The sequence below is a fragment of the Sceloporus occidentalis genome, unplaced genomic scaffold (assembly GCF_023333645.1).
Source record: "Sceloporus occidentalis isolate IW3139 unplaced genomic scaffold, rSceOcc1.0.p SCAF_76, whole genome shotgun sequence".
NCBI classification, from domain to species: Eukaryota; Metazoa; Chordata; class Lepidosauria; order Squamata; family Phrynosomatidae; genus Sceloporus; species Sceloporus occidentalis.
The window spans coordinates 1880472-1905778 of record NW_028317056.1 but is presented as its reverse complement, the minus strand read 5'-3'; the positions used below and the strand labels follow the sequence as shown (position 1 = coordinate 1905778).

The following is a 25307-nucleotide window of genomic DNA, read 5'->3' as shown; positions in this document are numbered from 1 at the left end:
AAATAATTCTCTAATCAAGTTTTGCCCCACTCATAATTTTGCAGGGAACACTTAATTATCATGTGGACGCAGAAGCAGGCACTGATTGGCTGATGCCATAAAAACAGCAAAAAAAACAAAAAACTTTTTAAAAGCTTCTCTATTGTTTTTCTTATTTAATCTCCGAGGGAAAGAATACAGGGACAGATCTTCTAAGTTATGTATGTTGATTAGCATAAATTAAATTGAATTAATAAAAGTAATGTTTTATCTAAGCGGGCCTTTAAATGTTATAGAAATTATCTGTTTTACGCTTTGTGACCGCGCATGCAAATTTATACCTACTAGACAATAATAGCAATATATATTATTATAGCATTAGAAAATAGCAATTTATTAACATATTAATTTATTACTTCTGAAGACGATGCTGTATCCCAGCATGCCTCTTGCCCCCTCCCCATTGACTGTTTTATTTAACAATTTTACTTTTTTTTTAAATAATCTTTATAACGTTTTTATTTTGGAAAAAAAAATAATAAAAACAAAAAGTTTTCAAGGAGTGCCCACTGTGCCCAACGGGGAATTGAACTTTCAATATCTTGAAAACTAGCGAATTTTATTTCCTTAATTTTCCATTTTTCGGGTGAAATTGTCTCTCTCGTTGTTCTTGTGACCTGTAGGAGCTTTTTGAGGTGAAAGTTTGTTGTTTGGTTCCGCATGCCTCGAAAGCACCATGAATTGTCTCATTTTCAATGTTTATCTGAGTATCGCTGCTGTAAATGGCAGAATATATTAAATTATAATAAAAAAAGTAACACGGGAATTGGGCAACGAGTTTCTAATTAACCAAGAGAATTTCGTGGGGGATTGAAATGTATTTTGGGTCAAAATAGGGATTTTCAGGCACCTGCATATCAGCCGTTTGTATGATTCTCGCTCTGTTATCTGATCCCCGATCTACTAAACACCCCGACTCCTTATCATACTGCCTGTGGGGGACAGTAGAATGGCTCGGTCTTAATCACCCAGCAGGACTCTCTGACTAATGAAAGTCTATGGAGGAACGGACTTCATTAGCATCGCCATAAAGCATCAGCTCAGTGTGGTGTTTGAGTCGGGAAAATCACCCAAAATATCACATGACTGACAGGGACGGCGGCTCCAGGTCTGCAGATAAAGGGAGTTTAATAATAAAAATAATAATAATAAGGTGGGCTATACGTTTATTTTAATATTCAAACAATTCAAGACGGGTTTATCTATAAACTGAAGAGACAGCGCTTGGATAAATGTAAAACAATATGTTTAATACAAAGAGAAATAAATATACAATACATCAAATAAAAAATACAAAGACAAAAAATAAAAAAATAAATTTTTTTCTTTTTGGTAAAAAAAAAAAAAAAAAGATTTAGCACTTAAAATATTGAAAGTCCGCCGCGGCGCTGTGTGAGTCCTGGGCACTGTTTGCTCTGCGTGCGTCGACCCGCAGATGGTTAAATTTCCTGGCACGAGTCCTTCAAATCCTCGCAGCTGAATTATCAACTAAAATCTGCCGTGCGTCACAACCCCGGCACGGATCCTGGCGGAATCAGAACATATTATTCCTACTAAACAGAAATGTACCCTTTCCTCACGCCTACAGCACTCGAGGAGTTAAATTAACCTCAATGCCAATGAATAAAATACATGAAAATGCCCTTTTTTTGTAGGATAATAATAATTTATTATTATTATTATGTTTTAAATGAAACATAATAATAATAACAATAATAATAATAATATAAGATATAAATAAGATTTGATATCTTAGGAAAAGAGGGCTCGGTTCATAAGCTTACAATCTAGGTTCAGTAATGTGTTACATTGTAAAATATATATATATTTCTCTGTCGGCGGCTGTCGCATGCGTCGCTGTCACCTGTTCTCTGAGGAATTAGCGATTTGCTTACTCAGATGTACGTCCGAGACAATCGCCTAATCTCTGTGCTTACGGCGTTAATGCCGCTGGGTGGATGTGCAGCGTCTCTTATATGATATCAGGGGCCGTAGAACGTAACATTCTGATTGTCTTCTTCTAGTTCGATCCACGGGGCCCCCTTTTCCGCTGGCATTCTGTTCCCTGGAGGGGTGCAGGACCCTCGCTCCCGGTGTCTGGCGGAGAACCGAGCAGAGGGCGGCCAAATCCAAAAAGATGAAACCAGAAAAAACAGCTACGCGCCCATCACGTTGCTTACATCATACCATCAAATTTACAGGGGTTTGCACTATAGTGTTGAAGGGGTTAAATATACACACAGACGTTTTGCACTCCAGCATTGAAGAGGTTAACTACACACACGAATGGTATTATGGGTTAGCGTTCAGTTCCTGAGGGTCAGTTCCTTTTTGGTAACATTGTATCATATCCCAGAGCTTTGTGACTGAGCTTTGTCTGCAACAGTGAGAGCAGTGAGGTATGACATCATAATTATGTCATTAGGGACCACCGGAGAGCTGTATATATGGAAACAAACGCCCCATTAGCTCGTTAGACTTGTCCATTTGTATTTGTACGAATGTCTGAAAAGGAGGAGGGACCCCGACTCTTCTTGTTCTTCTGTCTTCTTTCTTCGTCCCTTTAGCTGAGTACCTGGCTTCCAGGTGAACTTCCCCAAAAGAGTGGAGCTTCCTGACACCCCCCCCACCCCCATTTGGGGGGAAGGGGGGAAAGGCTGTCCCCCATTGGAAGTCCACCAAGAGGACAGAATAATGCAGAGAGAAGACAACGACTGGGAAGTGGTCGGCAAAGACGGTGGGGAGACTTTGAGAGAGAGCATGAGAGAGAGTGTTAGAGTGTGACAGCATAAGAGGGTGAATGAGGGTGACGAAGAATTTTATTCCCGAATGGAACGGAAACAAAAAACTTGTTTTTGATCCATTTGCAGAAGTTGCTCATTTCCCGCTTGTGACATCACATGACTTTGCCGAGGACAGCAGAGAGCGGCCAGCGCTGTCCTCCCTTCACGCCGTGACGACGACGGCCTGGAACCTTCCTCCCGCAAAATTCTGCATCGTGCATTCTTTGAAAGGTTACAAAAATACTGGCCTTAGGGAGAAGCTGCAGCTCCCTTCCTTCCTTCTCCATGATCCAATGATTCTGGCCGCTAATCCCCCCCCCCGATGACGCGCAGGCTTTCCAAGCCCCTTTGGGGTCATCGATCCCTGAACCATCACAGACTGTCGGTAAGAATATCACGCGTCAGGAGATCTTTTCATCCAAATAGCGGAGGGGCATCGGACGGGGCAAATTCATCGGATGGGGGGGGTCTCCTCTACCAGAGCTCGGTATCTTTATTTTTATGATGTATTGTTTTATAAAGCGCCATCATATTCCGTTGCGCTGTACAGTGGGTAAACGGGACACGACAAGTGATGTATAACATAAGAATTCGACCTACAGATACAACAGGTAAGGAGGATCCAAAAGAGCTTGCAATCTAGACCTGAGAGGGTCCGGGCCGGGTGCTTCTGACATTAGAAATCACAGACGTGCTCATCATTCTTCTTCCTCCCCGGACGGAGACGCTTTAAATGTCATTTTCACCTGAAATATCACTTTTTTAACGCACTTATCTTTAAGTGTACTTTCCGCTCGGATCAGAACAACCTGGTAGAAAGATGACCTCGGAACACACAAGGCGGCGGAGGCGGCAAAAATACTTTGGATTAAGTTTCACCAAAAAGAGGGTATTTTTTATCAACAAATAATTTGTATCTGATGAATAGAACACTTTTATTAAATGTATCAAAAGAATTTCATGCTCAGAAATTCCCACAAATACTCCTTTAATCAATGAAAAGTTTGTTCCGTTTATAAGTGGTCCCAGGAACACGTAATTGTCACAAAATAAAAGCCAGCAATGATGTTCTTGTAAAACTTTATATGGAACGGCCTTCCAGCAGAGGTGGCAGAGGGTAGTACAGTGAGGGGATTAAACATGCATGGGATAGACATACGGCAACTGAATCTAAGACGAGACCAACGACTGATTAAGGGGAAACGGGGAGACTAGACGGGGGCCGAATGGGGCCGGCGGATTCTGGGTTTCTACATTTATTATGCGCAGAGAGGGCTGGCGGTGCCGGTGTTCTGATGGTCAGCCTCGGCTGCGTTTGCAGTATGAACGTCTCATCTGGTCAGTTGCTGCTAATCTTCCGCGCGTGTGACCTGCAGCCTTAGCCGTTATTACTTGATGATGTCATCAGCCGCATGAGACGCTATTAGTATGTTCTTCCACCCCGCAGACGGATTAATAAGTGTCGGATGTAACGCAGAACAAAGATCTCTCTCCTCCGGGCTGCAACTTCTACCAAAGTAAGTAACATCTCTGGTATATTCATATATTTTACAGGTCATCATGATCCTTGTTGCTGTTTCCATGGCAATACTTAAAACATTGGTTTAAAAAAAAAAACAGCTTTCTTTACTGTGTTGGATGCCCAGAGCAAAAGTGTGTCTTTCATAGAAACCCAGAACCTGCCGGCAGATCGGCCCCCATCCGGCCCCCCGTCTAGTCGCCCGTTTCTCCTGCTGTAAAGACTCAAACCTTAATCAGTCGTTGGTCTCGTCTTCAGGACCCGTATGTCTATCCCATGCGTGTTTAATACCCTCACTGTGTTACCCTCTACCACCTCTGCTGGGAGGCTGTTCCATTTATCTTTCACACTCTAAGTATTACGTACCACCCCTATAATAGTCTCTTTTTAACCAGCTGAATGCTGGAAGGCTAATAATGCCCTGGAACAGGGAGCTCCCGTTTAATCCGGAAACATAGACGTTCCGTCCAGTGGAGGAGATGATTACAGCGAAAGGTTTCTGAATAAATGCATTAAACGTAAGAGACCTTTGTGAATTACCGAGCGGAGATCTGTATGAATCATTTATCGCCCGTGGTCTGAGCTCTTTGATTGGCCGCTCTTTACATGTTCCTGACGAAGGCTTTGTGGTGGAAACATCCATCATTTCATTGTTCAATCAGCGAGCGTGAAACATGGCGTCCGTTATTCCTGCCGCTCTGCCCTAAAACATTAATCCTGCAAATCATTCTCTTTGTATCCAATAAGATTCCGTCCAAACGTCTTTGATTTGATTTGAAAAGAGGACTTTTGTGAAAATGTTATCTTCATGCTGTTTTCTCATTTTAAGTGCTAGACTCACTGGCTGACAGTTCCCAGCGTCAGATCGCTTCAGATAAAATATATATATAATTATAAATATATATCGTATATATGAATGCTAAAGGAGGTCTGTCACTCACTAGAAATAATGATACGTCCTGAAGGTCACACTCATGACCTCAGGAAGGAAGAGAGGCTCATATTATACACGCCGGCACAGGCAGTATGGGCCTCTATACCCTCCGTAGGGCCACCAACAGTCTTTAAGCCTCATGGAACAAACTTTTTCTGTACGATCCAAATGCTACAAGAAATTCATTGCAAACTCGTTGGGGTAGAAAATTGTGGTCTTTCTTATAGTTTTGCATTCTTTGGTTTTTTTACCCAACCGTTGAAAGCCGATCGTCTTTGGTGGGAAATAAGGTGAACCGCTTGAAGGGTCCTTCCCGCCTGAGACGCGACCGCATTATCCATATGCAAACTGATCTAACTTTATTGATCTAGAGATGAATACAAGGTGAAGCACGCTGGAAATGGTGGGGGCGCCAATTATATGTGACCCCTTCCTTTATCCCTTTAAACATCCGAATGGAGGATCGGGGAAAGGACGTCACCGGAAGCACCGCCATTTTGGCAGAAGTTCCCGCCGGGTCGCGTCCGCAGAAATGTGGATGAAGATTGAAGAGAAGAGAGGAGAAGATAGAAGAGAAGAGAGAAGAGAAGAGAGAAGATAGAAGAGAAGAGAGAAGATAGAAGAGATAGAAGATAGAGATGAAGAAGAGGAGGACGTAGAAGTGGTCAGCAGAGAATATAGGGAAAAATTGAAAGAGAAAGAGTCAACGAGAATGAGAGTCTGAGTGAGGGTGTGAAAGAGTGTGAGTGAATGTGGGCCCACGGGGTCTGGCCTCATTTCCGTGGCTTCGTAGGAAACGCCAAATTAACCAGAATTTGTAGGAATTTGTAGGAATCTGAATGCACAAATCTATTCTAGACCATAAAATATGAATCCAAGGATACTTTTTTCTTAATTCCTAATTTTATGGTCGCGTCTCTTTATGACGTCATCGGTTGACAGTTGTTTCTCTTCCATTGCAGATGAACATCGATTTAGATTCAGACAGCCCGGCCGCTGAAAAGCGACTCAAGAAACGGGAGCCGTATAAGAGAAAACATCGATAAGTATCCACCAACTCGTCCTTTTACCACACAAATAATTCGTTTTCTGGCCAGTTTTATGGAACTTCGTGTGACAATAAACGTGAAAAATGTATCAATATTAGATCGATCTTACGAAAACAGCCCCCCAGTTTACACATTTATATCCAGCACCCAGAAAACCTTTTTTTAAAATTATTGTCCAAATAATGGTAATCTTTGGGCCAAGTAGGGCATGATGAGGCCTCCAAGCCTTCCCTGTCCTGCATCACTTGGGATGGAAGCCACCTCAGATATGATATTTATGGAGGTTTTTCCTTCCCTTTACAGGATTAAAACATCCACGTCTACAGAAAATACAGAACCGGTCGCACCCATAGTCCCAACAACCATAACGGTGACCGATACAGATGCCGAGATACCCCAAGAGAGAGCGGAGGAGGAGGAGGTGGTGGTGGTAGTGGTGGTGGAAGCCCAGAAGGAAGACAACGTAGAGGAAGGAGGAGAAGCACAAAAAGAAAAGGAAGATGAAGCTCAGAAGGTTGATACGGAAATCAATGACGTAAAAGACACAAAGGTTTTAGAGGAAAACAATGAAGGGATCCAACTGCCGCCTGCCAAGTCCGAAGCTACCCCAAAGAAAGCCCCCAAATTCAAACAGAGACAATCAAAACAATTCAAAAGCAAACCACCCAAGAGAGGAGTATTAGGGTAAGTAGATGAGTTTCCCGTCTTGATGACATCAACCCGGTTTTGAAATGTTGGACAGAAAACACTGGTGGAGGTTCTGTAGACCTTAAAATAATCTTTGATGGCAACAATGTTGCCACACCAGACAGTGGTATACACTGGCCTGGAATGACTAGGTCTACGGTGGCAGGGTCCACCTGGGCCACTTTACTAGAGGGACCATAGCCATGTTGGACCATAGGCCTCCTTAATGCACCACAACTCTCAATGGGCCAGTCGAGGAAACCAGAGCTCTCCCTCAACACTGGCCCAGTTATTCTGTGGAGCTTGGGGCAAAACTTTTTCTGCAAAACCAATGAGGAGCTCTGTGATATGACATCATACCTCCATGGTCCACACAAAGAAGACCCCTCTGTATGACATTAACAGGGGGTGAGGGTGCTGCTCTTGGTCACGTGACCCCTATAAATACATCAATGGCATCAGCTATTAGTTATAATGTTATACCATTTTTGCTCCACACGTGTTTCTACTCTTCTCTCCTAACGTCATGGTTCTTACCATCCTCCACCTTACGTCATCATCCCTTTTTACTGTGTCTGTTAAAATTTTGGTCATATGCCTTCTAACATAGCTCAGAAGTACGGTAATAATATGTATTATTTGTGTATTTTTTTTACAATTTCTCTCTCTCTCAGGTTTGGAGATGACATTCCTGGGATGGAAGGACTCGGCACCGGTGAGTGATCTCTTTATTTGTTTGGATTGATTTTTTTCTAGAATGATGGAAATAAATAATAATATCTCTAATAAAATATAAATTCTAACGTAACTTAATAATATAGGGTTTGTGTGGGGTAAACAATTATAAAATATGGACGGCAGAGACCGATAAAATTTAGATTTCATCCTTCTCATCAGGTGGTGAGATATAAAATCTGCTCTACCTCAGTTTACATGGTACATTAAAAAAAATACTATACCCCCCAGCGCTGTATACAGTAATATAACCCCCAGCGCTGTATACAGTAATAACCCCCAGCACTGTATACAGTAATATAACCCCCAGCGCTGTATACAGTAATATAACCCCCAGCGCTGTATACAGTAATATAACCCCCAGCGCTGCATACAGTAATATAACCCCCCCAGCACTGTATACAGTAATATAACCCCCAGCGCTGTATACAGTAATATAACCCCCAGCACTGAATACAGTAATATAACCCCCAGCGCTGTATACAGTAATATAACCCCCAGCGCTGTATACAGTAATATAACCCCCAGCGCTGCATACAGTAATATAACCCCCCCAGCACTGTATACAGTAATATAACCCCCAGCGCTGTATACAGTAATATAACCCCCAGCACTGAATACAGTAATATAACCCCCAGCGCTGTATACAGTAATATAACCCCCAGCGCTGTATACAGTAATATAACCCCCCAGCGCTGTATACAGTAATATAACCCCCCAGCGCTGTATACAGTAATATAACCCCCAGCGCTGTATACAGTAATATAACCCCCAGCGCTGTATACAGTAATAAAACCCCCCCAGCGCTGTATACAGTATTATAACCCCCAACGCTGTATACAGTAATATAACCCCCATCGCTGTATACAGTAATTTTATCTCATTTTTTCCCAATAAACTCCCTTTATCTGCAGTCCTGGAGCCGCCGTTGCTGTCAGTCATGTGATATTTTGGGTGACTTTCCCGGCTCAAACACCGCACTGAGCTGATGCTTTATGGCGATGCTAATGTTAATGAAGTCCATTCCTCCATAGGCTTTCATTAGTCAGGGAGTCCAGCTGGGTGATTAAGACCAAGCCATTCTATTGTTCCCCACAGGCAGTATGATAAGGAGTCGGGGTGTTTAGTAGATCGGGGCTCGGATAACAGAGCGAGAACCTCATACAAATGGCTATTTTACAGCTGCCTAAAATTATATTATCGGGCAAAAACTAGAAATATTTTAAACAATAAGTTTTAAAAACTTGTTTTTTGACTAGTAAAGAGTTCCTCCAAAACACGAAGACTTGGTGCTAAAAAAAATTGTGCTCATACATTATTTATCGGATTGGATCCAAACACTGGCAACAAAACCAGATGATTTCATTCCACGGAACGCTTCAAACTTTGGAAATATGTAACAAATCTGCGCAATGAGATATTTATTATTATTATTAATATCGTCAGAGTCGTAAGAGTTTGAGCTTCTCTTTCAATATATTATAGATTGATTCCCTAATTTCAGAACAATGTGTATTTTTTGATAATTTGGCAGCACGCGTAGCCTTTCTGTAGGTTTTTGTTCCGCGACATCGCTCCAAAACTAAAGTTTTCGCAACTCAGAATTTGGGTTCCACAAAAATGCGTGGAACGTGGTCTTTGGTGACGTTCTAACGGGAGTTTGACCTTCGAAGAAAACAAATTGTAGACTTTCTTCCCTTATTTCTTCTGCACGCTGACAAAACGCACAAAACATAAGCGGATTTATTTTAGTTTTTGTAAAATAATCTTCTTATCCCTTCTATAGGCCGCGTGTTGACAGGGAAGCGAGGATTAGGGACATCACAACGCAACGCCGAGGAAAATATAATCCCGATTTACTTCCCTAATAAAATTAAAAGCGTATTAACCCCGCCCGGCCCAGATTGCAGACTCGCCTCCGTTCCACCATCATTTAAGGTCACGCGGATGCGTCTTCTTCAAGGTTTTTAGGGAAGACCAAAGGAGGGTCGGCCCGTCTAGTCTGCCCAGTTCTCCAGCTGTAGATGATATCAGAAACATCTTTTTTTTGTTATTTTCACAGTATCAGGGAAAAAAAAGATGAGATTCTATGAAAAATCCATGGCCGCCCAATCCGCAGCGTTTCTACCGCTGGGTCATTTCCATCGTGTAGGTCGTACATCCCGAGGAACGCGATCTTCTGCTGCCACCCAGTGTGGACTCGATACAGACGACAATCTGCTTTAACGAGCGGCTTTTAACTTTTTTTTTTCCTTTTTTTCCCCCCAGATATAACCGTGATTTGTCCTTGGGAGGCATTCAGTCACTTGGAGCTGCATGAATTAGCTCAGTTTGGAATCATCTGAAGACACAGAAGGCCCTCGTATAAAATCACTCGTGGGAACACAGTGACATCTTCTGTACGTTCTATATTCTAAAGCCACAGCAGTAATAATAACCCTCATTAACCCTGAAGAACAGAGCTAGACATTGTATACGGTACCAAGGGGTTGGTTCTAGATAACCTGAAGACCATTTATAGTCATTCGTTCCAGATCAGTGCGGCCCACCGGTCAACCTCGGCCAAGAATCTACACCACGAGCGTCGACTCCCTTTATTCTACTTTACATTTAGCTTTTAGGTTAAAATTCTTATCTGTTCCTCGCAATAATTAACTGGAATACGTGATATATGGATATGTTTCGGAAACGTGTGGTCTCTCGCAATGAAGCTCCCACGTACTAAATTTGTCTGTTTTTTTCTTTCTTTATACAGTAAAATGACCTCTTGTGATAGCCAACGTAGAAATTCCTGGGGCAAAAATGTGTAAAATACATTGTAACAGATAATGTATTATTAAACGTTTATTCTTTGATACACACAGGCTGCTTTATCATTTTACTAATAATCATATGTTCCAACACTTCAAATAAACGGGGGAACTTTTGTTTTATGGGGTGTGGCGAGAGGCTTAGCTGGGTTTTACCTGGAGTTTTTATTCAACTTTTGGGTCTATTCACTAAGAAGTCGAACCCTTAACCCGTTGACAAAACTCAACTCGCCCTCGCATTCTAACACTTGCAAAACAACTGACAGATTGGCTAATATGAGAGTTGTTTGCGAGGGCATGCAAGTTAAGGGACGTTGTGAGTTACAGGAGAGGACATGGAAGTTCAATGACTCAGTCTGTGACCTACAAAATACCCCCTGCTACATTAAAACAATAAAATATAAAAAAAAAAACAGAGTCTAGCACAATTAAACCAAATCGCAAACTTTATTAATGAACTAATTCCATACAGATTTTATTAACTCAAAGTCCCCATTTCATCGCAAACATACCCTTAAAAACTACGGCTTCATTCAAAAACAAACAAAATAAAGTAAAGAAATATATATTTGTTTTCTCTTTCACAACTCTACAGTGGATAGATTTTTAAAACATTTTTGGACATAATCAAGTCACTTGCAAAGTTTGGTTTCAGCTGATTTGGAGGTTTTTAAATGAATTTGCACTTAAAAAAATAACAGGGTAATCTCAGAATCCACACCAGGTTGTGCTGAAAAGACACGCGTGGGACGTCACCTCCGCACGGTGATCATATAATACAAAACGCAATCAATTATTAGATATTCTAAGAAGAACCTGAGCCAACGTATAGAAACAAAGCCGAGATCGAGCCAAGACTCAGCAGCCGACTAAGTGCTTTCGGCGTGAAAACACAGCGCGTAGGCGGGTATCAAAAAAAGGGAAAATACCCCCAGATGTCTTATGAGAAATGTCGATCCCTGCTGACTGGCTGAGTGGATCCCATGAGATCAGACAGGTTTAAGCCTTGGATATTTTGTTGGGCTCTATGGTCCTTTTTCCAAACGGCCAGTACAGTACTTGGTGGAAAGTGCCGGAGGATCCCACTAACCCTTAGAGAGTAATACCCCATGGCATAGGTCTCCAAGGCAAGAGTGTTAAAATTACCCCACATCATGAATATTCCATGATATATCCATGACAGAACCAGAGAAAAGTCGCCTTAATTAAGAAATTTAATTTCCAAAAATGTCAGCCTATAAAAAATAATAATAATAATGAAAAAAAAAATAAACTGCTCAGCCCCTGAGGAAATCTCAAACAATGCATAGATTCAACATAAGCCCCTTGTATCCAAGGTAAAGCTGAAAAGAAGTCAGACGAGGTTTTGTTACATTGTTTCAATTTATGCGCCATACGTGTACAGTACTCAGTAGAACCTGGAACATGCCAAAGTTCCGCGTGGGAGGGACGGAGGAAAGCGAGTTGGGGGATGTTCCTTTTGCAGCCTGTGATTGGCTCACAAACCCAGGAAGAGCTCTATGAGATGAACTACCTGCAGCTACACACGCTTTTGGCAACAAGGACAAAGCCTGCAAAATAAATACGAGTAGATACACATGTAACACTTCCTACTGCCAGCGTCTTTGGTAAAATTAAATTCTGGGGGGGGGGGAACTTTGGACGTGAACAAAAAAAACCCCAACATTTCAAGAAAGTGAGAAGTCTTTGCGGTCTTAACAGGAAACCCACAAGTTCTTTTGGAGGTTTTGATCCCAAACTTCATATTTGTGGGTTCCCCAAAGCCACAAGAAAAATACGCGGACAAAAGTTATCCGACGTAGAGTATAAAAAGCAGACAAACGTTAGGATTAAAACAATCTAGTGGGATTCCATTTTGCCTACATTGAGTAATGGTCTAAATACAGTCCTGACTATTGGCGAGAGGTCGGAACCCAGGAATCTGCATATTTATAAATTACATTTTCATTTCGCCTGCTGCTGAACGTTATCGGCACATAACTTGACAAAAGTAATGGGAAGTGCACTGTGCGTAGAACACAAACAGGACCCGGGGGCCCGATGATCTTTTTTAAATACACAAATTGGCGAGCCAGCCCCGCAGGCACTGCAAATGAATACACGAATTTTTAAAAAAAGCCGCTTGTCGCTTTAGCACTGGGCTCATAAAAAATTTGAAGGAATGTGTTAATTGCCTAAAAACAAGCTCGGTGTAAGGTAAACGCTTAGAACCGATGACATCTTTGATATAACATAAGACTTCTGAGGCTTTCAAAAATTTGATTATTGCTATTAAGTATCATTCATAAAAAAGGACTAAATATGAACAATAGAACTCTAGTTTTTTCAGTTTTTAACCGATAAAAAAAAAAAAAAAAAAAAAAAAAAGTCCTAAAAATGCAAATTAACGATCAGGAGATCATAGAATCTGAAAGACAGAGAAATGTGTTTAATGCGATTAAAGATTTTATAGGATTATATATTATAGTTATTAGGTATAACTCTGACGAATCCTTTGAAGATATAGGAAGACCAGCCAGGACGAACATTATAACATGCGCTTAGACCCTCATTACCGGGGGGTCTCATACTAAGGGCTTGGCGTGAGTGCAGCGATCTAAAAAACAAAAACCTCTCGTTCCACCATTATGGCCAAAAAACCCCCCAGGATCTTATTAACCCCTTAATGACAAAGCCCGTAAAATACATTGTTTTCAATGGGTTTAGGAACCGGCCATTGTCCATAAAGGGTTAATACTAAAGTTTCTATGTATCTAACCTGAAAATCTCTTCGCTTCATCCCTAAAGCCCTACCCATTCAATTCAACTTTTTTTTTTTTGAAAGGCTTTTACCCCAGAAAATGAGCACCAATGCGCAGCCTGCCTTGGAAACCCAATTCGGACATAAATCACGTGTTTTTCATACAATGCCCTATTTCTACATTGGTGGTAATTCGCCCTCCGCTCAACAGGAGAGCGTCGCGGACGTTCACGTCGAGCTTCTTTCCACTCATCCACCTCTTAAGGCCCGGATACCTGCAGCGTCTTTAAAATAATCGGGAATTTATGGTTCTGGAAAGAGTTTTGCGATAGTTTGCGTCGGCGCAGTTTTGAGCGCGAGATGGCAGCATCTCCGCACGCACCACGGAAAAGTCGCCAGAGCACCGGTTGAGTTTGCGGCTTCTATCCCTCATGGAGGTCACCAAAAAAAAAAAATAATAATATTTCCGATCCTGGATTCGGGATCTGAATATTCAGCTTGCTGCAGTTCCTCGGCACCAGAATCTATCGATTTACTCGGAGATATAGTGATTATAGCCCATAAACTCCGCGGCTCTCCATGGATTCCATCAGCAGCCGTGACCGGTAAGTCGGGGGTCACGTGACCACGTACAATTCCTCCCGGTCGTCCTTGCACATCTTATATCCGCAGTCCAACATGCTTCTCCAGTCCCAGGATTTTTGTTTTTTCTCCCGGGGGGGAAGCAGAAAGGCCACGCTCCCCGCTACCAAGATATGCCAGAGGCTGTGCGTGTAATAGTAGTTACTCTGCGTCTCGGCAAAGACGTAGATGGCGATGGCGATCACGGCCAGGGACACGCCGGGGACGAGGAAGAAAACCCAGCGTTGCCAGCTTGGCGGGTAGCAGTGACGGCGACGGACCCCGCGGTAAGTCTGAAAGTAGGAGGATTAAAAGAACGTCGCAATTAATACAACTTTCAAAAAAAAAAAAAAAAAAAAATTATAAAAAAAACAGATAGAAATGTCAATCATGCATTCTAACTCAAAAAATAAAAAATACTAAAAAACACCCCAAAAATAAAGCATGTATGCTACAAAATGTAAAAAAATTCGAAAAAATATTTATAAAAATAAAATATCAGCATGCATTTCAATAAAATAGTCAATTTACCTCAAAAAAAAAAGCGACTATCAAATGCAGTGGAGAAGAAAAATATAAGATATGTTTATTAATAATGACTAGACCAAGGGTGTCCAACCTGCAGCCCTCCAGCTGCTGCAGGACTACATCTCCCATCTTCCCCTGCCAGCCCCTTATCTGGAAGAGCATTATGGGAGATGTAGTCCTGCAGCAGCTGGAGGGCCGCGGGTTGGACACCCTTGCATTAGACTACTATATACGTGAATAGAGCGGACAGTGGTTACTATTGCGCATAGACAGAGGGTTCTTCTTACCCACGCGATCACCAGGACAATTATTGCGAAAAGACAGGGTCCCATCATATTCCAAATGCCTCTTCGGTCCAGCTGCATGGACATTGCGATAAACAGCGTCCCCGACATAAACAGGACCTGAAACGCACGCGGGGGGGGGGGGGGGGGGGTTTAACGTAAATACTCAACCTGCGCTTGCTGTAAAATCCAAATCTTAACGTACGCAGCTTAAAAAAAAATGGCTTACAGGCAATTAGAATTCTAAATTATCCATGTTCCCTTTAGACGGGTCGCTGTCATTCGCACAGATATGGAATATAGGCTGATTTCTCAAATAAATGATTTCGCAGACTATCTCGCCCAGCTCTAGATCGAGCCGAACCCCCGTCTGATTGGATACTCACGTATTTCGGAACGGTTTTTAACCTGGCCATGCATAGGATGGTCACCCAAATGGCGACGACGGAGCCGAAGAAGTCGCAGTACTGGAGCGTGTCGTATTCCATGATGCACATGACGGCCACGCCAGGCTGATCGCAGGCGTGATAGAACTGGGGGGGGGGGGGGGGGGAGGAGAGAAATGGTTATCACAGCCGTTCAGGACCGAAAAAGCTACCAGTTAATAAATATGGTGGCTGCAGCACTGGGGGAAATCTCTTAAATTTAAGATATAATTAAAATATATATTTTTTTATTATTTTACAGATACTCTGCTCTTTTTTTTGGGGGGAGGAATAACAAAAACGGGTTTACGTACGGTGGAGAAAAACATGGTGTAAACGTACACCGCCGCCTCCACGAAAAACGAATGCGAGAGCGCGACGGCGATGGTGGGGACAAACATCAGGTTACTGAGGGTGAGCAGGAGGGTGGCCAGCAGCTGCTGCCCGGTGGAGATTGCGTTCCGATCATCCGTGCAGCTCCATCCGGCCCAACCTGCGGGGAGGACAGGGGAGAGGTCAGTCTATACAATACACGCTATGCTTAAAATTCATCTCACCCCCTCCCCCCAAAAAAAATTACATAAGCAAGTTATATATTTTTTTTATATTTTATATATATGATTTTTTTAATATTTATATTTTGTATTTAAATATATTTTATACTTGTAATAATTATATTTTTGATATAAATATATTTTATAGATTTTAATATATATATTTATATTTTTGATATAAATATATTTTATAGATTTTTTTATATTTATTTATTAATTAATTTATATTTTTGATATAAAATTTTATAGATTTTTTTATATATATTTATTAATTAATATTTATAATTTTATAGATTTTTTTTTATATCTACTTTTTTTTTTTCTTCTGTCTTCTATCTCCAGTTCACAGCAAGTATATTGCCCCTCAGAGCTCTTACCCCATCAGGAAATAGAATGTTACAATGACACTAAAAGCAGGGAATTTAAATATCAGGTTTTCTGCGGGTGAAAAGGGACGCGATGAAGAGGAGTCTGGCTGCTTTCCGCTGGGCAGATCGTATTCACCAAGATAAACATCTGTCTAACGGCGTCTTATCCTTCGAGCGCCAGAGCGATGAATTAAACTCCATTTCTGAATGCAAATCAGTAACTAAATATCCGTCCGAAGCCCGCATGACGCAGATCGCCCCGTGGGTCTCACCGGCTTTGCAGCTGCAGGCCGTGTACAGGTAGCCGTTTCTCCGCAGTAACCGGCACTCCCCGTAGGTCCCGCAGTCGTCCAGACAGGGGCTCAGGTACGCCGAAACCATCACTCTGGCGGTCAGCTGCTGGCACTCACTACCGCGGGAAACGGAGCCGGTTAGCAACACGACACGGGACATGTATTGTCTGCCGTTATTTCCAACGCCCCAAGACCGGTCACAGCCTGGGGAAACTAACCGGCCCGGCCCTTCCCTCCCAGACACCTCGCCCCAGACCGAAATCCCCTAAGGCTTGATTTTGGTTACTCCGAAAGGCTCAGTCCCCCCCCCCCCCCCCCAAGGAACGAGACCCTGCGGCCCTACCTGTCGCCCCGCGGACACAGGAGCTGCAGGGACAGATACCACTTGTCGGCCTCGGGGTACGGGACGTAACGCGTGCCGCTGGTTAGGCTGCCGTTCATTTTGAAAGCGTAGCCATCGAAAAAAGCTGCATGGAAAGAAACACGAAGTCAGCTTAAAAATCATTATATGCCCCGCAGCGCAAAAAGTGTATTTTCTGATATATAATAAATTATTGATCGATTCATTGATTAATTAATTGAACCAGGAAAAGAGAACGGGAAACCATCTAGAGAGGCTCTATAAAATCACGGAGCTTTAATAACTATCAAATCATTTTAAAGCGACATGTAGTGTTATCTGATAAGCATATTGCCGCAGCGCTGAAGGGGTGAATCTGTACGAGACTAATTCATAATAATAATGTTAATAATAAGCATATTATTCATGTTAATAATAATCATATTAATGATCACAATAATAATCAATAATCATACTATTAATAATAATTATTTTAAAGTGGCAGTCCCTATGGGGGGGGGCAAAGATATCAATTAGGGTGGAGGAAAAAAGTTTTTAAAAGGATTCCAAGTTTATTAATAGAGGAGGAAAAGAAGTGAAAAGAATCCGGTAACACAACCCATTTCTTCACGCCCATGAACACGCAGCGTCACTTCCTTTGGGTTGCCGGGCTTGGAGTGATGTGAGTTACATCAGATAGCCCCCAGTGACGAGATGATTGACTCGCCAGGCGCGAAATACCTGTTGTGCAATTCTGCGAGGAGTTCAACGTCAGCACGGGAGCGGCCGCGCTCAGACACGCCATTACCGCCGCGGATACATTGTTCAGCGTCGTCTGAATGAGAGAGAGGAGAAAAAAATAAATAAAAATAAATGTTTTACCAACCGACCTAGCGTTCTCTACACAGTAACATAGTAACAGCCGCCTGTACCTTATTCAGCCGCAGGTTCACCACCAGGGTCCCCCCGCTGTCCATGTCAGAATCCAGACTCAGCAGCATCACGGTGGGCGAAGGCGCCACCACCGGGACAAACGGGCCGTTGACGGACTGAAAGCGCACCGAGACCAGGTCCAGCTCCTCTCGGATGACGGGGTAACTGCGGAGGCAGGAGCCGCTGCTCAGGTTGGCCGAGCGCGCTCCCCACGCGGCGGAAACGTTCCCGGCGGCGAACGGGCCGTTCCTGGACAGGGTGGAGTTGCCCGTTATGTTCAGCGCGTTCAGGAACGTAAAGATGGATCTGGACGCGATCGTTCCCGGGGTACAGACTGCAAAACACACCGACGCTGCTTAGAAAAGCAAGGAATGGAGGCAGCCCGTGGCAGGGCCAGCATTGTCTACTCAATTTATTCGCTTCCCTTTACCCCAAATCTCACAAAAGGGCTCCCTGAACCAATCAGAAACGCGACAGAGAGATGCCTTTACGGGGTTAACCTGGGACGCTGTAGCTGAGTTGGAAAGACACGCTGGAGTTCAGCCACGGCGGGGATTCCACCAGGACGCTCAGCCACTTCTCCCACGGCGGGGAGCGCAACGAGAAGCTGCAGTTTGTGCTTCCAGAGCAGTTCGCTGTCCGCGGGAACGACTGCGGGTGCTCGGCCGAGCCCACGGCGACCTTCAGGGGACACAAGGTCGGGGACTCGTCCGAGGTACACGTCTCCAGGCGGAGCACCAGCTCCTGGGTATACTCGGGGATGAAGATCCTAAAACGGGGCGGAAAAACAAGAAGGAAATGATGAAAGAAAAAGATCAAAGCATGAAAGAGTTAAAAAGCATCCTCGGCAAACCTACGAGTATCGCATCGCAGCGAGCAGACCGATCGTCACTACGGAAAAGCCAGATCGACTCCTACTCCTATTAATGCAAGCCAGCAGATACAGAGCTGCCTGGTGGGTAATATATATTTATGCGTTTTTAGGTTTTCTTCAATTCTAACGGACTTTTAATTATCGTGAATAATATCCGGATGGATTTAAGCCAAGAATTATTTTGCTCCAAATGTTTTGGTTTGGAAAAGCGCGGATCACATGATATATATATATAGACGGAATTACTTGAATCGTGCGAGGTTCCTCGGGGGTGTTAGCGAGTACCGCAGGGGCGAGTCCATCTGTAAGATCGGTATATTGACCTCTCGAAGTACGAACAGCTCCGGTTGGAATATATAGGCACAAGACTTGGTGAAACCCTACAGTAAAGAGGACAGAGAAATGTTAAGCATTCATGATTATTAACAAATAAAATATAAATAATAACAATAATAATAACAACAATAATAATAATAAATAATAATAATAAAAATACTTTTAAAAATAATAATACTTAGAATAAAAATAATAATAACAATAATAAATACTAATAAAAATACTAATAATACTTAGAATAAAAATAATAATAACAATAATAATAAATAATAATAAAAATACTTGTAAAAATAATAATAATAATAAATTAGTATTTTTATTAATAATGTACCGGTTTGGGTAAGACTCAGAGGTTGACAAATGCCTATTTCATTTAATACCTGGATTTCGATCTTTTCCGGGTCCTTGGGCAGGTGGGCCGCGATAAACCAATCCCCCGCAGCAGGATTAGAAATATTCAGGAAAGTGTTGTTTTGCAAGGATTTTGTAAAAACCATCGTCCTATTAAAGGAATAGGGGACACTTGTATTTGGGGCAAAATTGTACCCCAAAGGGTTAATCACCGGCGGTGCTCCATACCGAAAGTGCCTGAAAAAACGACAAAAAAAAATCAAATTAAAATGAGTCGTTTGTTCCCCTTTCCTGATACATTTTTACCAAATTAGAATCTTAAATGTATAAAGAAATAGGGAGACCAGAAGCGTTTATTAAAAATGCTAGCTTGGGGTTTTGGGTCAAAATGTGCATTTAATACATTCTGTTTCCATGGTGACTGCTCCCTTTAACTTTAGCGGACTGTCTGATCCGCGCAGGTTCCCGCCCCGGGTCGCTCGGCTTACACAGTGATCTCGGCATGCTGGCACTCGGGCCGATTCTCCCGGGACGCCTGCAGGATCCAGCGGAGGAGGACGGCGTCCGACGGGACTCGGAAACGGAACAAGCGGGCGTTCCCGTACCAGTTATAGAAAGAAAGACGCTGCGGTATCTGCGAGTAAAACTCCGACACGGTCACCGGATCTGTAAAAAGAGGAAAAACGCCAAATATTACTAATTTGTAGAAAATAAAAAACCTGACACGTCCTCAAAGCAAAGGTTCTACAGGATTATTCCTCCCCATTAAATTACCTCTCATCTATTATGTTACTGGCCCTTTTTGGTAGAAACAGACGGTTCTGGTTGCTTTAGTTACTTAGGGATCAAAGTTATTGGTTATACCAGCCTGGCTGCAGATCTCGGCTCCCTCGGGGTTAAACGCACCACGAGTATAACTGTTGTTCATAGAACCTGCTGGCAGATCGGCCCCATCCGGCCCCCGTCTCTCCTGCTGTAAAGACTCAAACCTTAATCAGTCGTTGGTCTCGTCTTAGATTCAGGAGCCGTATGCCTATCCCATGCATGTTTAATCCCCTCACTGTATTACCCTCTACCACCTCTGCTGGGAGGCTGTTCCACTTATCCACCAACCTCTCAGTAATGTAAAACTTCCTTGTATTCCATCTAAAGCTCTGACCCTCTAGTTCTAGATAAATGATGGTTGCGCCGGAGAAGATTCCATCCGTTTCCTGAAACCAGCTGATGAATTTCTGAGCCGTGTAATTGCAGATGATGTCAGAGACGGTAATTAATATAAATACAGTTTTGTCATCACACTTGCCGGTATTTTATAGCCGCTGGCGCCGCGCTACAGATCACAACACACAACTATGTGCCGCCGGCTCGCTTCGCCAAGCGGTGACAACAACAGCTCCCTGAGCAACAGAAGCAATCACTCCTGTGTTCCAACGGCCCTTTATCACTCCCATCACTCCTGTGTTCCAACGGCCCTTTATCACTCCCATCACTCCTGTGTTCCAACGGCCCTTTATCACTCCCATCACTCCTGTGTTCCAACGGCCCTTTATCACTCCCATCACTCCTGTGTTCCAATGACCCTTTATCACTCCCATCACTCAGCACGAGGAGAAAAACACTGCTGCCGATTGAAATGTCGGACGGCGGAGGAGGCTGTGCACTGCAGCTCTGGAGCTGCAGCTTCTCCCAAAGGTAGGTCATCGCGGTTACCATAACAGGCATTGTTTGTCGACGATCTTCCCCGGGACAGCCCCAGTAATTATTCTTGCAGTGAAGGTATATTATATATATATATATACACATTACATGCGTGTAGATCCCGTGATTTGCTGAAAGGCACGTCAAAAGCCCGAGGCTCGCTGCCAAACCCGCCTGCTTCACATTCTTACCTGCATTGTTTCAGGTGGACGGGTTGGCCACCCAAAGGCTGTAATCCTGTATTAAGACGAGCGTCACGGGATGCGCTGCCGCTGGCTACCCTTCACCTATACCCTGTATAAAGAAGCTTCAATAACAACCTTCATGGAATGTGCCAGCACGGAAAAACACCTGTATTCAAGGAGCAATCTCCTGGCACCATTAAGGGCCGCTCGGCTTTCACCCTCTGGTTTAGCGGATCTGTCACTTTATTCTTTTTTTTCTGAATGTTACAGCATAGAAACAAACTTTAAAATAATTATCTTTGGAAGGAAACAACCAATCGCTGCTTGCTTTGGCATCACATGACAGTTAAGAGCCTCCAGCTGAATTTATGAATGAGGGCCGAGTTTGACCAAGTAGCCAAGTACCTGCTGCGCGAGGGGCTAGTATTTGGGATCTGGAAGGCTCTTGGGGGTCGGTAAGAGGCACAGATTGCGTCACGTGTGTATAAATACAGCCCTGTGCAGTGTATAGCCACATAACGTCCACACGGAAGCCGCGCATCGGTGCAAAAACGGCAAAACGGGTCTTTATCGGCGACACGGCGCGAGTCGGACGTCCGGCTGGGAAACGCGATCAGCTGCAGGGAAAAGTAACCGGAAAACGGAGACCCCGGCAAACCTTTACGGGGGTTTCCTGCTCTTCTGCCTCAAGGAACAGAAACTTACTTCACACACAATGCAGACAACGAAAATATACGACAAACACAACAAGAAACAATATCAACGCACAATAACACAACAGCAGGAATAATATACACAACTGTTCAAAAGTTTGGGGTCACTGAGCTGTTTTCGTGCAAATTTCCGGCTGTAACATAATTTGCAAAAGGGTTTCTAACCATCAATTATCCTTTTAAACTTAAACGTGGATCAGCGAACACAACGTGCCATTGGAGCACAGGAGTGATGGGAGTGATAAAGGGCCATTGGAACACAGGAGTGATGGGAGCGATAAAGGGCCATTGGAGCACAGGAGTGATGGGAGCGATAAAGGGCCATTGGAACCCAGGAGTGATGGGAGTGATAAAGGGCCATTGGAGCACAGGAGTGATGGGAGTGATAAAGGGCCATTGGAACACAGGAGTGATGGGAGTGATAAAGGGCCATTGGAACCCAGGAGTGATGGGAGTGATAAAGGGCCATTGGAGCACAGGAGTGATGGGAGTGATAAAGGGCCATTGGAGCACAGGAGTGATGGGAGTGATAAAGGGCCATTGGAACACAGGAGTGATGGGAGTGATAAAGGGCCATTGGAACACAGGAGTGATGGGAGTGATAAAGGGCCATTGGAACACAGGAGTGATGGGAGTGATAAAGGGCCTCTGTACGCCTATGAAGAGATTCCAGCTACAATAGTCATTTACAGCATTAACCCCGTCTGCGCTGGATTTCTGATCCATTTCATGTTATTTTAAAGGACAAAATGTGCTTTTCTTTCAAAACCAAAGACATCACACCATGATAACGAAGCGGTTGTGTAACTGTATCGGAGTAAACTATTTATTTGTGATGCAAATCATTAACAAAGCGGCATCCTCATCCAGCCAGAATGTGACCACGGGGAAGGGGGGCAATACAAACCAAATAAGGGGTTAAAAGGACATCATCAGAAGCAATTACCCCCTTGGAATTCACCCTCCCCCTACTGTTTTTTTATTTTTTTTATTATTTGCGTGGGGGGGGGGGTCATATTTTTTTTTTAATGTATCACATTCATCAGATTCTTAGAACAAACAAACTTCTGGAATGCTGATCCCCTCAGATCTCGATCTCCCCGCTTCTTATCACCCTGTTTACTGATAAACAACCAAGCTCCTGCGTTTAACAGTTTCATCGCCAGAGAGATAAAACAGCGATGTGGTTGGTCAGCAACATTCTAAGGGGGGATACAATGTCTGGGTTCACTGAACAGATGCAAGACCATAAAGATTACGTCACGATTGCTGCCATTCGTCATATGATTAGTAAACATAAAGGAAGTTTTACTTTACTGAGAGGGTGGTAGATAAGCGGAACAGCCTCCCAGCAGAAGTGGTAGAGGGTAATACAGTGAGGGCAGATCTGCCGGCAGGTTCCGTATTTAGGTTTTTGGCGGTTTGAATTTGCTGGGTTTTTTTTGTGTGTGGGGAGCAGGATCCAAAAATTGTGGTGAAATCAAAATGTGGTCTCTCGGAGTATTAAAATTTTGATTTTATCCAAATTTTTGGATTCTTTGCCCAAAAAAAGACAGCACAGAGGGGTACAAAACCTTGGAGGTCACGCTGATGCACCCGTTTACATCGCTGCGAGACCACCAGCTCGACGAGACTCGAGACGTCCGATAATCTATAAATTCTAATCATTATTTCTGCGAACGCGGAAGTTACATAAAAATATGTAAAAACCGAGCCGGTCACAGAAATCCCCCCAAAGCCAGAATACCCGGCGGAGAGGAATGTTACTGCCTGGAGAGTGGTCATCAACAGGTTAAATGGAGCCCTATTTTGGGGCATTAAATACATTATTACCCAGGCAGCCAGTGTGGGAACGGTTTAACCCCTTGCTTCCCCCGTGTGCTTACCCTTAGAGGAGCCGGCAGCCGGCGGGGAGGCGCGGAGGAGTCCCAGGAAGACGAGCAGGACAGCCGGGTGATCCATGTCGCGTAGACCTGAGGAGGGGGTCAGGAAAAGCTGGGGCTGGGGTCACACTTCGGTGCCACACCTGGCATGTCACGGGCCGCCTGGCACAGAACAGAACACAGCATGCGCCGTCACTGGGCAGGTAAAGAGTGACACACAACACCTGTACGTACACGGTGACACCTACACCGTCACAACACTCCACCCAGGGGCACGGCAACACACAGACAAAAGGGACAATAATCCCCAGCAGCACCAAGACAGACAGACAGCAGAGACAACAATCCCCAGCAGCAGTGATTGACAGACAGCAGAGACAACAATCCCCAGCAGGTCCAAGACAGACAGACAGCAGAGACAACAATCCCCAGCAGCAGTGATTGACAGACAGCAGAGACAACAATCCCCAGCAGCAGTGACAGACAGACAGACAGACAGACAGACAGACGTCACAGTAACCCCCAATGCATAAGCACACAGACCTCTTTCCCTTAGAGCGGTCACATAACTCACCAGCTGTGTCACTCCACTAGTGCAGTTATAGAGCCACAAAGCACACGCTCTGTCACACGGCCCTTGCCGCTGTCCCCCGCCGGGCTCAGGCCTCTGTCAGGGGCAGCTGGAGACCTCCTCTCTCCGGTCGGCCCAGGCAAGAAACCGGGAAACGGACTCAAACCACAGGCCACAACCAGCATCCCGGCCCCGCCCACCATCAGCCTGATCCCCACGCAGGTACACAGTCCCGCCCCCAAACACACATTCTGTCCCGCCCCCCCAGCTTTAACACTCCTCACAGAAACACATTCTGCCCCTCTCTCTCACTCACTGAACCCCCAACAAAAACACATTCTGCCCCTCTTATGCCCCCCCCCCCTCACTCACTTCCCTTAATCGGACCAACCGCACACCCACCCTGAGGGGGCTCTGGCCGCCAAGGTCTGCCAGGGCTGTGAGCCCCCCTCCTCCCGCCCTGCTTTTTTTACCCACGGGGCCTGCAGGCCGCCTGTTGGGACATGATGGGGCAGCATTTCCTGAAAAGCAGGAACTTTACAACAGGCGATTACTACAAACGAGACTTTACTGAGTGATAATCCTGCCTGCTAATTACCTGCAATTAATTACGGGCCAAAGGTGAGATTATCATACACTTGGACAGTCTCTGTTTGTGGTCAAACTTGGAATGTTTGCTGGGTACGAGGGTCTCACAGGCTGCTTTATAAGCAGAAGGGCCCCCCCCCTTCTGCTTATCCTAAAACCTGGGGTCCCGTCTCTCTCCGGAGTGTGGACCGCATTGTACTTGAGCCTTGGCATCCCAGGCCACAGAATCGCAGACGGCCCGGCCCGGCCCTCCTCTAGATTGTAAGCTTGTGAACCAAGCCCTCTTTCCCTGACATATTGGATCTTGGGCTATAGAGAGACGTGACCCGCTAAGTCAGGGTTTGGTGCCGCCTTCAATCACGAGAAGAGGGGTTATTATGTATTTTCATGGATCAGGTACCGCCGGAGAAGTTCTGTTACCGCGTTAACCTGATGTGACGCCGCA

At 44.2% G+C, this 25307-nt stretch overlaps 2 protein-coding genes across 2 annotated transcripts in view; one reads left to right on the top strand and one right to left on the bottom strand.

Annotated features, from left to right (window-relative positions):
- Nucleotides 1-10066, top strand: part of LOC149285743 (regulator of G protein signaling 11-like) — a 38244-nt gene extending 28178 nt beyond the window's left edge. The window contains exons 18-20 of the mRNA XM_089494830.1: nucleotides 6238-6299; nucleotides 6628-7008; nucleotides 10015-10066. Coding sequence (XP_089350956.1) covers nucleotides 6238-6299; nucleotides 6628-7008; nucleotides 10015-10066 — 495 coding nt within the window. The remainder of the gene's footprint in view (nucleotides 1-6237; nucleotides 6300-6627; nucleotides 7009-10014) is intronic.
- A 3868-nt stretch (nucleotides 10067-13934) lies between these two features.
- LOC149285742 (post-GPI attachment to proteins factor 6-like) lies at nucleotides 13935-23782 on the bottom strand. The gene is made up of 13 exons (XM_089494828.1): nucleotides 23707-23782; nucleotides 19713-19890; nucleotides 19254-19461; nucleotides 18784-18917; nucleotides 18164-18432; nucleotides 17663-17997; nucleotides 17472-17565; nucleotides 16734-16857; nucleotides 16370-16506; nucleotides 15490-15668; nucleotides 15137-15283; nucleotides 14754-14870; nucleotides 13935-14231 (listed from the first exon to the last, which is right to left on the bottom strand). The coding sequence occupies exons 1-13, from the start codon at nucleotides 23780-23782 to the stop codon at nucleotides 13935-13937; spliced, it is 2295 nt and encodes a 764-aa protein (XP_089350954.1).
- Between the last annotated feature and the right edge of the window lie 1525 nt (nucleotides 23783-25307).

What these genes read in the sequence shown, in the direction of transcription:
- LOC149285742 (XM_089494828.1), bottom strand. Translation starts at nt 23,782, where the DNA reads ATGGATCACCCGGCTGTCCTGCTCGTCTTCCTGGGACTCCTCCGCGCC. An exon ending in CGGAAAAGATCGAAATCCAG is followed by an intron (nt 18,918 to 19,253) that starts GTATTAAATGAA and finishes TCTTTACTGTAG; the next exon opens with GGTTTCACCAAGTCTTGTGC. An exon ending in ACTCAGCTACAGCGTCCCAG is followed by an intron (nt 17,998 to 18,163) that starts GTTAACCCCGTA and finishes TGTGTTTTGCAG; the next exon opens with TCTGTACCCCGGGAACGATC.